Source organism: Colletotrichum phormii (assembly GCF_030913505.1).
Source record: "Colletotrichum phormii strain CBS 102054 chromosome Unknown BDP81scaffold_1, whole genome shotgun sequence".
Classification (NCBI taxonomy): Eukaryota; Fungi; Ascomycota; class Sordariomycetes; order Glomerellales; family Glomerellaceae; genus Colletotrichum; species Colletotrichum phormii.
Genome location: NW_026851443.1, coordinates 3,792,931 through 3,805,141, shown reverse-complemented (window position 1 = coordinate 3,805,141; position 12,211 = coordinate 3,792,931). Strand labels below are relative to the sequence as shown.

General features: G+C 51.2%; 4 protein-coding genes across 4 annotated transcripts; 3 read left to right on the top strand and 1 right to left on the bottom strand.

The window, feature by feature from the left end:
- Positions 1-4,333: 4,333 nt before the first annotated feature.
- Positions 4,334-6,137, top strand: BDP81DRAFT_444784 (uncharacterized protein; the record flags this gene model as incomplete). Its single annotated transcript, XM_060591878.1, has 3 exons — positions 4,334-4,578; positions 4,634-5,830; positions 5,948-6,137. The coding sequence occupies 3 exons, from the start codon at positions 4,334-4,336 to the stop codon at positions 6,135-6,137; spliced, it is 1,632 nt and encodes a 543-aa protein (XP_060452267.1).
- Positions 6,138-6,311: 174 nt separating this feature from the next.
- BDP81DRAFT_17194 (uncharacterized protein) lies at positions 6,312-7,049 on the top strand. Its single transcript, XM_060582171.1, has one exon. The coding sequence runs from the start codon at positions 6,499-6,501 to the stop codon at positions 7,003-7,005; it is 507 nt and encodes a 168-aa protein (XP_060452266.1). The 5' UTR covers positions 6,312-6,498; the 3' UTR covers positions 7,006-7,049.
- Positions 7,050-7,058: 9 nt separating this feature from the next.
- On the bottom strand, positions 7,059-7,266 carry BDP81DRAFT_414405 (uncharacterized protein). The gene has a single exon (XM_060589364.1). It carries the CDS (start codon positions 7,239-7,241, stop codon positions 7,086-7,088), a length of 156 nt encoding a protein of 51 aa, XP_060452265.1. The 5' UTR covers positions 7,242-7,266; the 3' UTR covers positions 7,059-7,085.
- A 1,685-nt stretch (positions 7,267-8,951) lies between these two features.
- On the top strand, positions 8,952-11,510 carry BDP81DRAFT_389042 (ferric reductase like transmembrane component; the record flags this gene model as incomplete). The annotated part of the gene is made up of 1 exon (XM_060587210.1): positions 8,952-11,510. One exon carries the CDS (start codon positions 8,952-8,954, stop codon positions 11,508-11,510), a length of 2,559 nt encoding a protein of 852 aa, XP_060452264.1.
- Positions 11,511-12,211: the final 701 nt, after the last annotated feature.

Below are 12,211 nucleotides of genomic sequence, written 5' to 3'. Positions count from 1 at the left end.
GGAAGGTACAGTAGGTGTTTTTCGCGTACTTCCGCGAATCTTCGCGAATTTGTGGGTTGAAGGTGAAAAAAAAAAAGTATCGTGAGGAAATTCGTTGTGGGCAACGAAATTGACGAAGTTGACGAAGTTGAATTATCGTGATGAGCAACGGACTTCTCCAACGGCACTTGTCGTACGGAAGGGTATTCGGCTGCGAGGTCGATCGACGACAGCGTGATAGACGCCCTTATCAACGGCAACGTAGTTGCGGAAGAAAGGTTGACGATAATGCGGGTTGTGGAGGGCCGGCGATTTCGTGATTAGCACTGAAGGGATCCCGTGGTGAGGCGTCGCAACAGTCTCTTCTGTAATACCTTGCTGATCTGCAGTATATCGCAGTAGTGGTTACTGTGAGGTTAACCACTGATCAGTGTTGGATTCACAGGTGGAAAAGGAAAATACTCGAGTATCGTGGGTAGCAACGATCACCGACTGTAGTGGTGATATTGCTTGTTCTTGTTGTTCTTCTTTGGAAGTCTAACCAGGTGCCAGCGGCGGCAGGAAGTCTGGGGTATACCACCCTCGTGTGGCTGAGCCACACGGACCACCGTGGCTGGAACGGACCGCGGCAGCAACCTCCTGCTGCCTAATGTAGGCCTATTCCAACAATATCCTATATAATATTAACGAGTCGGTATAAGTGACTTAGGCCATTGAGGAGATAGCCTTTGATGTTATTATTACTAGACTCGGTCCCTAAGGTAACGCGAATACCAAAATTCTAATATTTTTGGATATAGTAGCGAGCCCACTGAGCTTTAACGGGAAGGTATGTCCTGTAAATATAACGTAATATTGGCCGCTGGTCGTCGAACTCCTTATGGAGACTAGCCCATGCTTTCTTATAAGTAACCTCGGTCTCCGCAAAGATAACGAGCTTCCATATTGCAAAGACTCCGAGATATATATGGGGGATTAAATCGTTAGTAGGCGTATGGATATACGTCTAGTCCTCGTCGCTTAATTCCGTTATGAGTGTTCTCGAGGGCTCATTGTCGTCTTCGTGGTCCGAGCTACTGCCGGCACCCTCTAGCCGTTTTCCCTTTACCCACTTCTGCTTAGCCCTAAGCATAACATTAGAGTTGATATAGTGGATGCAAAGTTATTACTGTACGTCGGCGAACTCGTAAGCTAAGGCGGCCTTCATCTGCTTATTATAGTCGGTAATGATGACATTTAGTAAGCGAATCGAATGCTAGTTAACTAGTTGACGGATGCCTTCTACGAGGAACTAGAACCCTTCCAATCTCTCGTTATTAATAAGGCCAAATGCTACGTTGAAAATAGATCCAGTACATGTCTGGCCAGTGGCTTGAAACAGCGGAAGCTTGAAGCGATTTGTGTTATATGTGTTGTCAAAGCTAATTACCTCCGGGAAGCGCCTCCATATTGAGAGACAAAATGGGAATGTCCATACTAAGCCAACAAGCGGGTTGGGCTCGTCATCAGCCCACTTAACAATATAGGGCACCTCTCGCTCGTCAAAGAGCTTTATCAGAGCGGCTGTTGGCGAGTGGCCGTCTAATTTCTCCCTATTTATAATGGCTCTAGCATTGTAGATATCCCGTTAAGTAAACACGGAATCTGGGAATTATTCCTGAACGATAGCACGAACGTCGCGGGCCCTAATACCAACCCGGCGGCTAGTGGCTTTAATAGTACTCTTAGTCAGTGGTGTAAGCCTCCGATACGAAGGATGTGCCGAGGAACTAAGGCTTAGCCCGTGGTTATGTTAGGCATGCTCGGCTTTAGCATGCCGTTGTAAAAGCCAAGCACCCTCTTCCTTCGTCTCAGTAATGATCATCCACTTATAGCCATATTTTCGCGATTTTCGTTAGCGTAACCCCGCACCCTTAGTAGGCCGCGGTTCACCAAAGCGGTCGTATTAAAACGTGTATCTTATCTTTTTACCTTTATATATATATCTATGTCGACGTGCAATGCCAAACCCGTTCTCTCTAGCAAATGCGTTAACTTGGTCGAATAGGGCATCGACTATGGGCTCTGGGTTGCCAGGAATCTATGGGTCTGGTATCGGGTCGGGTAGAGGCGAAGACGAGCGTTGACCTAGGGAGTAAGAACTTCGTAATAATGAAGTTAGCAAGTTTACTTAAGAATCGGTAGAAGGATACCTCGTATCGCGAGGAGGGGAATATAGTGGTAGGGGTGGTGACGTAGATATATCAGATAGGTGTAGTAAATAACCCCATCTCTATCGCCATCGTCGAACTCGTTCAAAAGAATCAAGCAGTTCTTTAGTTAGCTACCGGCCTTCCCCCACTACTTCCTTTACTAGGCATAATATAGATATGAAATCTTATATAGAGATAGCTTATATAGGTCGATGCTCTTCGTCTTATAAAGTGGATTCGTAGGTAAGATACGATGGGAGCAGGCCGTATTCCGGGCCAAGCATTGGCATAGTTACTCGATAAGTTTGAGCAGTATTCGTCGGAAATAACCGGTATAGAAATATTTTATGGTCATCCTATATCTCGATAGGTACCGCGTTATTCCCGCGCAAGCCATAGGGGCGAGTAATTTAATAGAACCGGTCTAGGTAGGAAGCAAAGATGTTCTCAAGAGCATTGTCGTCGCCAAGGCCATAGTGGTTACCAATGCTTATGTCCGAACTGCTAGCGGTAGGAGGTCGCGAGATAAAAGAATATCTATTGCGTCGCCGCTTTGGGTCGGGCTCGTTACTCGAGGTCGAGCTCCTAGCTCGACGTTGGGGGTTGCGCCTTGGTGGCGGTAGGGCGGACTCGGACATAGGAGGTATCATGATATAGCGATGGCGGCTTGACCGGATGGACGCGTCGCAATTGCGAATTCCGAAAATTCCTTTCCAGATACTTTGGGTAGAACCGGCAGAATCAGGATGAGTTAACAGCAGTTTTTGGGCTAATGATAGTGCGTAGCTGTTATGCCCGTGTAAGAGTCATGCCCGTGTATCAATTCTTCATGCCCGTGTATCAATTCCCTTTACGTAATAGGAGGACCAGTGTTACGGCCAGCTAGTCGTAGTGAGGTATGTTTGCAGAAGTTGAGGCTGCGGAACTGGTAATAGTATTCGTAGTCGGGGATAGCTTCAGGGAAGCTATGTCTGTAAGTCGTAAGGTAAGGGAAGGCTTCGGTGATCAATCGTAGTCTTATCAAAGAGGTTCTCAGGGAAGATAGCTGAAAGCGATCATAAGATCTGATACGAAGTTAATTGCTGAAGAAGCTATGGGAAGTCTGTCCTAGAGTCCGGCTCAAGTCCATCCTATATACAAGTCCTGATTCTGAACATGTCCTTTGTGCTGGACAGTGTCCTTGTTTGGATATGTTGGATAGCTCATATCCTGGTTATCCAAGGATCGCTTGGATAGCTCATATCCAACATATCCTTATCCTTATCTCTTATCTCTAATCATCACGTGACTTGTCCATAGTTCTTCCGTTCCGTGAGAGGGTGCCTAGTGTTCCTTGTCCTCTGCATACATGGTGCGCTGTAGCCGCCGCGAGCCTGCGGGGCAGGCCTTGTTCTTGGTCATGCATGTTGGGTCGTAACATATAGCTCTTTATATTAAGGGAGATTACTAGTACTTGTGGTATATCTAGAATCTATAGGTAATCGAGGTACTTTTACTCTATTGGTTAGCTTGATTAATATAGAAGCCCTTATTGGCTCTACCCCACCCTTGGCAAAAATGGAGCTATTCCGCACCCGATGGGATATAGCACCTATTTGGGTTAATACTGTTGAAGTGTGGAAGTGGAATTGGGCGGGTACGCTCGGACTAGAACGAGCAATCTGGACCCATAATAATCCGGGTGAGACCAACCAATGAAAATGCAGGAATCCAGGTGCCTCAGATGAGGGATATTCCTGGCTGCATCTGGAAAGGAGAACACACAACATAGAGAACAACATAGACAATAATATGATCACGATGATCCACGACAAATACAAGCCACTTTTACCACACTTCATATGCCCATTGCTGCGTGTCATAACTCGTGACATAGAGTGAGGTTCCCGAGGGAACAAAGCTCTACCTGCCCAGAATGCAAATAGCGTTTTCTTGTCTCCTTTTTTATTTTATTTTTTTATTTTTTTTGGTTCTCAGTAAGGATACAAATTTTCCTCTGCTTCACTCTGTCGCGCCCTTATTCTTTTCCTGACCAACATATCGCGTAATCGTACCGAAAACTCGAGATCACTCGACGATAGAATGATCCTCAACTCCTTCGTTGCTAGCCGAGCAAAGTCACCCGAATAACGCCGAGGTCGATTCGAACGCGACAAAACAAAATGGAGAGGAAGTGTAGTCTCGACAACCTGCCCACTGAGATCCTGCGTCATATCTTCGAATCCTTTGCCGCCGTTCCCGTCCGTGCCCGACGAAATATTGAAGTGCCGCAATTCAATCTCTCACGGGAGGGAAAGCAGGCACTGAGGAATGTCTCGCAAACCTGCCGAGTACTCCGGGAAGTCACACAGCCCCTGCTGTTCCGACACCTCTGCTTCTCCGTGCAGCAGCCTCCCGACCTCGAGCTGTACGCCATCCTCCACTGGTGGACAAGCCGCCCGGGACAACCGTTCATGGTGCAGTCTCTCTTCATTGATGCCAAAGAAAGAGAGTCCAGTCGGCCCCGGAACGAGGATGGGCCGGCGCTCAAGAAGTCAGATGGAATTCCTGAGAACTCTCGCGGAGCATTTTGGACTGCAGGTGACAGACGGTTGGCTGCAGCCCGGTATCCAGCGAACTCGTGTCTTGGCGATGATGGTTCTACTACAAGTTCGCCATATCCATACGTTGGAGCTCCGTATCAATATCAAACGGCTCTTGAAATTTCTCCCCAATGGTGACGTGGGATTTCCGACGCGCTACGATGCGCTTACGGACATTCGGCTTGGCAAGAACACATGGTTAACGTACGATACTAAGCGTGAAGAAGACCCGTACTCCGACGTCAGCGGCGCGAGACGTCTGCTGGAACCAGCACCGCGGCGCGAGACAGTCCATCTTGATTGGTTTGCTGGATGTAGCAATGATGAAGGGTTGTCTGCCGTGGATTGGTCCAGCGTGAGGAACCTGAGCTTGCAGCGCCTGGGAGCTCGCGGTGATGACGACGGTGGGTGGACGCTTCGTCGCATTGTGTCGGCTTGTCAAGACCTGCGAGAAGTGTCAATTGGCCTGACGGGCGGCGAGGACGACACAGAGATCGACGTGCTCTTACAAGCCATGACGGAGCACAGAAGGGCTTTGCGGGCAGTAGACTGGAGTCGGTTTGCCGGAGATCAGACGAACGATCTGGAGGAGATGGCGAGAAGATGCCAGAACCTCGAGGTGGTCAGCTTACCGGACATGCGGAGAAGCTTGTGGCTGATCGATGGTCTTCCCCCATCGCTACGTTGGCTGTATATTCCCGACCATGGGCAAACTGGATACAGCTCGATACCAGAGTGGCATGCCCAACTCTTCCATTTGGTAGCTTTGCTCAGAATGAGGGTGCTCGAACTGAGAAATCTCCCAAATTTCCAAGGGGTGGTCGTCTCAGCCTTCGATTGTGCACACGGATGGCGGTGTATGTCTGCGCTGCAAAGCGAGCTCAGCATGGGCCTATTGCAGAAAAGCCCCCTGCCCATAGGCGATTTTGACACGGATTGTGATCTAGCGAAAAATGTTCGACAGGAATCGTTCATGCTACTCAACGCCGGACTCCCCTGTAGCGTGGAATTCGATGATTTCCGTCGCAAGCTGGAGATTTGGCCAGGCACTTTGCCTGGCCGGAATGATCCAGGGCTGTGGGTGAAGCTCAATCCCACTGCTAGCTAGCCTAGGCCAGAATCTTGTCTCTGTTCCGCTTCTCACTAGACACGTCAACAAGCAAACAGAGCCCTATCTACTCTCCATCACAACAGATGGTGGACTTTGTTGATGAGCAAGGGAGAGGAGGGGGTCATGGTTCGAGTAGTTGAGAGGACCGGAAGCGCTGTGGGGGATATTGTATCTTGGAACATGACGAAAAGGTTCGATAGTGGTCTCTGCGGCGGTGCCACTACAGAAAGTGGCAGGCTACAAACACTGCTCCAGTTCATGTCGTCCTTGTAAAATCATGTGAGGCGGAACTGGGCGAGTCGGGGGCCACCTGAGTCGATCGAACCGTTTTGGCACCAAGGAAGAGCAAGGATCAGCTCGGTTTCTGATCACGCTAGGCACAGGGCCGGGACGGGCGGGAGACCGGGCTAGTGGCTGGGATGTTTGCTTGCGTTCTGGACCGTAGGCTGCTGAGACAGGGATGTTGGAACTTGAACGGCGTGGACGGGTATCACATCTCGACATCTGTTTGCTTCTTGGCGGTTGGTGACGACAAATGATGTGCTTGCATGGTATCTGCATCTTGAGCATTATCTTGGAAAGTCCATGCATGAGAACAAGGTGCCCGACCATATCCGTATGATCGTAGGTTCGAATGATGGGATACATGTATGATGTTAGCAGTCGCCAACCAGCCATCGAAGGCGGACATTTTTGTTGGCGGTCCAATCTATTGGGACCAGGGATTCAAGGAGATTCGTCACATCTCGGGAAAGACTATTGGCGGTTGGCGGTTCTGGGCGGCGGGGTCGAATTCTGTTGCTTTCGCCTGCTTGGGATGCATGGCAATCTGGACTTCCAGATCTGGATGAATACATACTGTGGGCTTGACTCGGGTAAAGACTCGACTGTCATCGCGAAATGCTGCAATAGTAGCAGAGAGAGGGGGGGGATTGACCATATGCCGGCGACGTTGGAACGGGCACAGTCAGTGGTTACAGGTTGCATTGAGGTTTCCGTTCTCAGGGGAATGTGGTGCATTGCAGAACTCAGGTACCAGCCGTTGAGTGAACAAAGGATTTGGTGCAGCAGAGAAAACAACTGTTCATCCAACGGAAACCAAGGGAAAGCTTGTTGTCAAAGAAGTATACCATATGGTTAAAGGGACGGATAGAGTGAGGTGCAGTTGCCAAACGTTCGTCAAGGGCAGGTCCAGTGGTTCTGGACGGAATGCGGCGGAAGCTAGGGCCGGAAAGCTTCATCAGGCAAGACCCAACTGCCAACCAACCAAAAGTCAATGGGAAAGAACCTGGAAGGTGCGGGCGACGGGGCGTGGTTGGCCCTGGCCGGTATGTACCGCGGTGTGACTAGCGCAAGGAGGGGCACACAAACGCGCATAGTGGGGAATAAGTCGACATTCCAGCCAACCAAAGCTATCTAATTACCGCCCGTAGTGGCCGGGGTCCGAACGGGAAAGTAACCCCACTGGAGCTTTCCCTCTCCCAAATCTGCGAATCACGTTGCAACGCCGGGGGGTCTCCCGCCTTTTTCGACCGTCCCCGCCGTCCCTCGTCGTCCTCCTTCGGCCTTTCTGTCAAAGTTGTCAACCACTTCTTTGCCCGTCACATCCTCTTCTCACTCTGCTATTCGACCGCCACCAAGAACTTCAACCGCCCCCAATATGCACCTGTCCACCATGTGTGCCGACCCATGCAGCTTCTGCAGGCCCTCGCCTTGCAGCTTCTTGGTCACCTTTGCCAGCTGTTGGTCAATTCCATCCCAATGTTTCCTTCGGCGGTCAACTCGATGACCTGGTCGCACTTCAGAATGCTCTCCCGTCATACCGACGTTGCTCCAATGACAGTTGGCCAAATATCAGTGGTACGCATTCCGGCCCTTCTCATGATCCCATTATCTCTTTGCATGACCGAACCAACAAAACCCAGTTCCAGAAGTCACTGAAGCACGATTGTGACCGTCAGCAACCGCATCTTCCGCGCTGTGGTATGCCGCAACTGCCGCTTACGTTTCTCGATTGACAATCTCCGGGTACACACACTCCTTCACAAAGGACGTGACCTCGACTGGAATCCGAGGTCGTTTCCTGTTTATACAGCTGCCTACGAACACCCTCGTTCAGGTGCCTGAACACCGACACAGACGACATCGACAAGAACTAGCGCTGCGGCGACGTTGGCAATCTGGACACCTTACCTCCCGCCGATCACACTCATGGCGCCCGGAACCAACGCATCCATCCCGCTTGCCATCCCTGGTCTTCATCTTCAATAGTCGTTGTCTGCCGAGCAAACGGCCATACCTTTGCCCAAGAGCTTGCAGCTTGCTCCTGCATCGCATCCACACCTCTAGCGCCCACGCACCGGCCTGCATTGTGTGACATCCGCCCGCGGGGAACGACCAGAATCGCGGCCAGCCAATATTAAAGTACGGTCAGCCGCTGGGCCTCGTGCCAATTCACACTCTGTCATCCGACCCAGAGAAGCCCTTCATCCCTCATCTGGCCTTTCATTGAACGACCCCATCGAGGCCGCAGCCCATCCGACCCCCTCCACATGGAAAATTCGCCGCCTTATCACATATCCTCTGCCTTTACACATGTCACCACGCTCGACTGAACCCGCTTCCCGACCGAATCTGTAGGCAACGTGACGAGACTGTCGGTAACTGAGGTGTGCTCATCACGCTGCCCACACCCCAGAATCAAACCACTGGGACCTCTCCGCCTCGGAGCGTCTCCGATCTCACCTCCATATATCCCCTGGTGGCGCCCCCAAACCGTGCTTTACCGCGCTCTCGTCTGTTTTCTTACCGGTCACTCGTTACTCCGCCAAAGCATAGCATCGCATTTCATCAAACCTACTCCTTTTGGCCCTGCTTCCAAGGCATCTGGGACACATTGCGCAACAATCCGATCTTCCTCAGCTGGCACAACAATCAACCGACCAGCGAGGCGCAGGTATCTTGTTATCTCGACGACTCTCAACCATTCGACTTTCTCAAACTGCACCGCATGTCGACATAACTGTCAACCTGCGTGCGCAGTCGCCTTATCGCGCAGCATAAATCGAGCTTCATCGCCTTGCAGCAATGGCTACTCGTTTACGTGACCTGGCAGATGCTGCCACCAAAACGGCAGCGCAACTAGCCAAGCGCATCGCCATCACCCCCAAACCCGACAGTCCGCCCGGCTTGATTGAGGCCTTGACAGTAGACCCGTGGGCCAAGTCTGGAAAATATGGAATGGGGTGGACTTACTTTGCGCTGGCCCTCATGGGAACAGTTCTGTTGATGCGATCTTGGCACTTTTGGCAGGACAAAATCCGCCAAGCTATCTACAAGCAGGAAGTGGAGGAATACTATGCCAACCTCTACAACACTGATCCTGACTATGCGCACGCCGTACATACCGGACAAGCACAGCATTTCTTTCCCGACTCTGAAGGGCTGGGCGAGAAGCAATTCAAACCTAGGGCTCACTTCTCCTCGGTTGGTTTCGTCAACGATACCTTGGCCCTCTTCCGCTGGGTCTTTTACCGGCCAATTCCCGACTTTGTTTGGGGTAGCCACCGATTCACATTCTCCTCGCTCGCCGCAGTTACCTGCGGTCTCATCGCCTTGGCTTTTGTGACGCTTTACTGCTTTCTCCAGCAACCGCTATACTGGCAGAGTATTCAATTCGGTTCGCCACCCGTTGCTATTCGAGCCGGAATGATCGCTGTCGCCCTGACACCTTGGATCATCGTCACCAGCATGAAGGCAAATGTGTTGTCCATTCTTATTGGCATTGGGCCGGAGCGTCTCAATGTCTTCCATAGGTGGGCAGGTTACCTCTGCCTGTTTCTGTCGCTCGTACACACCATTCCATTCTATATTCAACCGGTGTGGGATGACGGCGGCATGGATGTGTTCTCCCGTCTCTTCCCCGGCGGCAGCGGCGTCATCTACGGTACCGGTATAGCCTGTCTTGTGCCTCTCGTCTGGCTTTGCGTCGCATCTCTGCCCTTCATCCGCCGAATCGCATACGAGCTCTTTGTCATGCTGCATGTACCTGTTGGCATGGTGTATGTTGGGCTCTTGTTTTGGCACACCAAGAATTACCTTGCTTCTTGGGACTATCTCTGGGCAACAGTCGGGATCTGGGTACTCTGTTATGCCATTCGCCTCATCAATCTCAACTGGACAAGACCTTGGCGTTTGAGTTTCATGGTCGGTGACGAAGCGGCCATCAGCCTCCTCGCTGAGAACGCAATCAAGATTACAATTCCAACACAGATGAGGTGGAAGCCTGGCCAATATGTTTACCTCCGCATGCCAGGAGTCGCCTTCTTCGACAATCATCCTTTCACCATCTCATCGCTTTGCAGCGAGGATTTCCCCTCCGAGTACGGCGAGCAGTACCGTGATTGCGTGCTGGTTTTCAAGCCGTATGGTGGCTTCACGCGGAAGGTTCTCGACATGGCTATCGAAAAAGGGCCATTCCACACATATCGCGCCTTTTTGGACGGGCCCTACGGCGGCATGCGAAGAGATCTCGCAGCCTTCGACACCTGCATTCTGATTGCAGGTGGGAGCGGTATTACAGCATTGATGTCGCAATTACTCAACTTGATCAAGCGCATGCGTGATGGAAAAGCCATTACGCGGAAGGTGGTAGTGGTGTGGGCCCTCAAAAGACTTGAGGCCATGGACTGGTTCCGTGAAGAGCTCAGAATCTGTCGCGAGTCTGCCCCGCCAGAAAGTGTCACTTGCAAGTTCTTCGTCACTTCAGCAGTACGCAACCGGGCCATGATGATGGAAGGTCACGACCGTCCTGCACCAAGGGCCTTGAGTCACATGTTCCATGACAAGCTGGATGGCTTCGTGGCAGGAATCGCTTCCAAGCGCAATTCCGCTCTCATCCAGTCTGTTGCTCAAGGTGACCCTGACCGAGAGCAGGAACTACGCGCCGAGCAGGAGGATAGAATCACCGCCCTGCCGCAACAGAAATATTTACAGCCCCATCAATATCCGCCTCCACCCCCAGGACCACCGCCCTCCAATCGCTTCTCTGCCCAGGAAGAGTCATTACGCAAGCTCGAGGGCCGCGAATACGACGACGAGGAAGATAGAGATTCCAAAAAGCGCGAGTTCCATTTTCCTCCGATCAACACCAAAGGCGAAGTGCCGCACTTCAACTACGCTCCTGCTTCCCCAAGGAAGGTCCCCGATACCAGCCCGCGAAACTCAGATGTGCCAATACAACCTCCAGAGCTGGCTCACTTGAGAACTACCAACCTCCCGAGCGCAGGTCAAACCCGCCCCACCAGCACATTCGGCCCGCCTTCAGGCTTTGACTTTGGCTTCCCGGAGACGCCAACAGAGTTTCAAAAGAGTCTGATGCGGTTCGCCTTCCCCGTGCCCCATCAGATCGATGGTGGCTGGAGCGTCGAGTATGGCCGGCCGGACTTGGGATACATGTTGAAAGAATGGGCGACGGGTGGTGCTGATGGAAGAGGCATCCTCGGCAGGCGGACGGCGGTATTTGTATGTGGGCCTCCGGCCATGCGTGTTGGTGTAGCGAACACGGTCGCCCGGCTTCAGGCAGCGATATGGGGTGACGATATGCTCGAGGAGATTTACTTGCATACTGAGAATTACGCCCTCTGAACCAGGGGCCTGTATTTATAATGACTAGACGGAAAAGATACCACGGGTGATACATTCTACATCCATAATAACGAGCCTATTATTTCACTTCATAATCGCTATAGAATTTGCTCCTGATGCCAATTGTTGAACATGAACGCGCATGACGATTTGAAACCCAATATGGGTATGTTTGGTGCGATGAGGTCTGGGTCGTACAAACCCTCGAGGTTCCCGCCTTGGTCCTTGTTCTTGAACACAACCACAGCGGATGAGGGATCAGGATGACGGAAATAGACGTGGGCTGTTTGAGTAAGGAGTTTGACCTTGAGGTCGAGGGGGTAGTCCTCACGGTGCCGTTGTGAGTCAATATCACAGCATCTTGTACAAGGAGATTAGTTGTACTTTCGTACTTGTGACTCGCACGAAGTTCAATTTGGGGATTCCTCGATAGAATGGTACCTAGAGAACTTAACTCCATAAACCATGACGCCGGTATCACGGTAGTGGGAAGATATATCCCATGAACCGCTAGATGGCGTCACTATATCCGTCTCCAGTCTTTCTCTAATTTTGCTCTATTTCCCTTATATCCGCCTATGAATAATCTCGAAATAGACTAAACTTGGAGAAGGACTAGAGATGGATGTAGTGACGCCATCTAGCGGTTCATGGGTGTCAGAGCCCGCCCGGATAGGGGTTAGTTAGAGGTAGTAAGGGGC

What these genes read in the sequence shown, in the direction of transcription:
- BDP81DRAFT_17194 (XM_060582171.1), top strand. Translation starts at nt 6,499, where the DNA reads ATGATGGGATACATGTATGATGTTAGCAGTCGCCAACCAGCCATCGAA.
- BDP81DRAFT_414405 (XM_060589364.1), bottom strand. Translation starts at nt 7,241, where the DNA reads ATGCGCGTTTGTGTGCCCCTCCTTGCGCTAGTCACACCGCGGTACATA.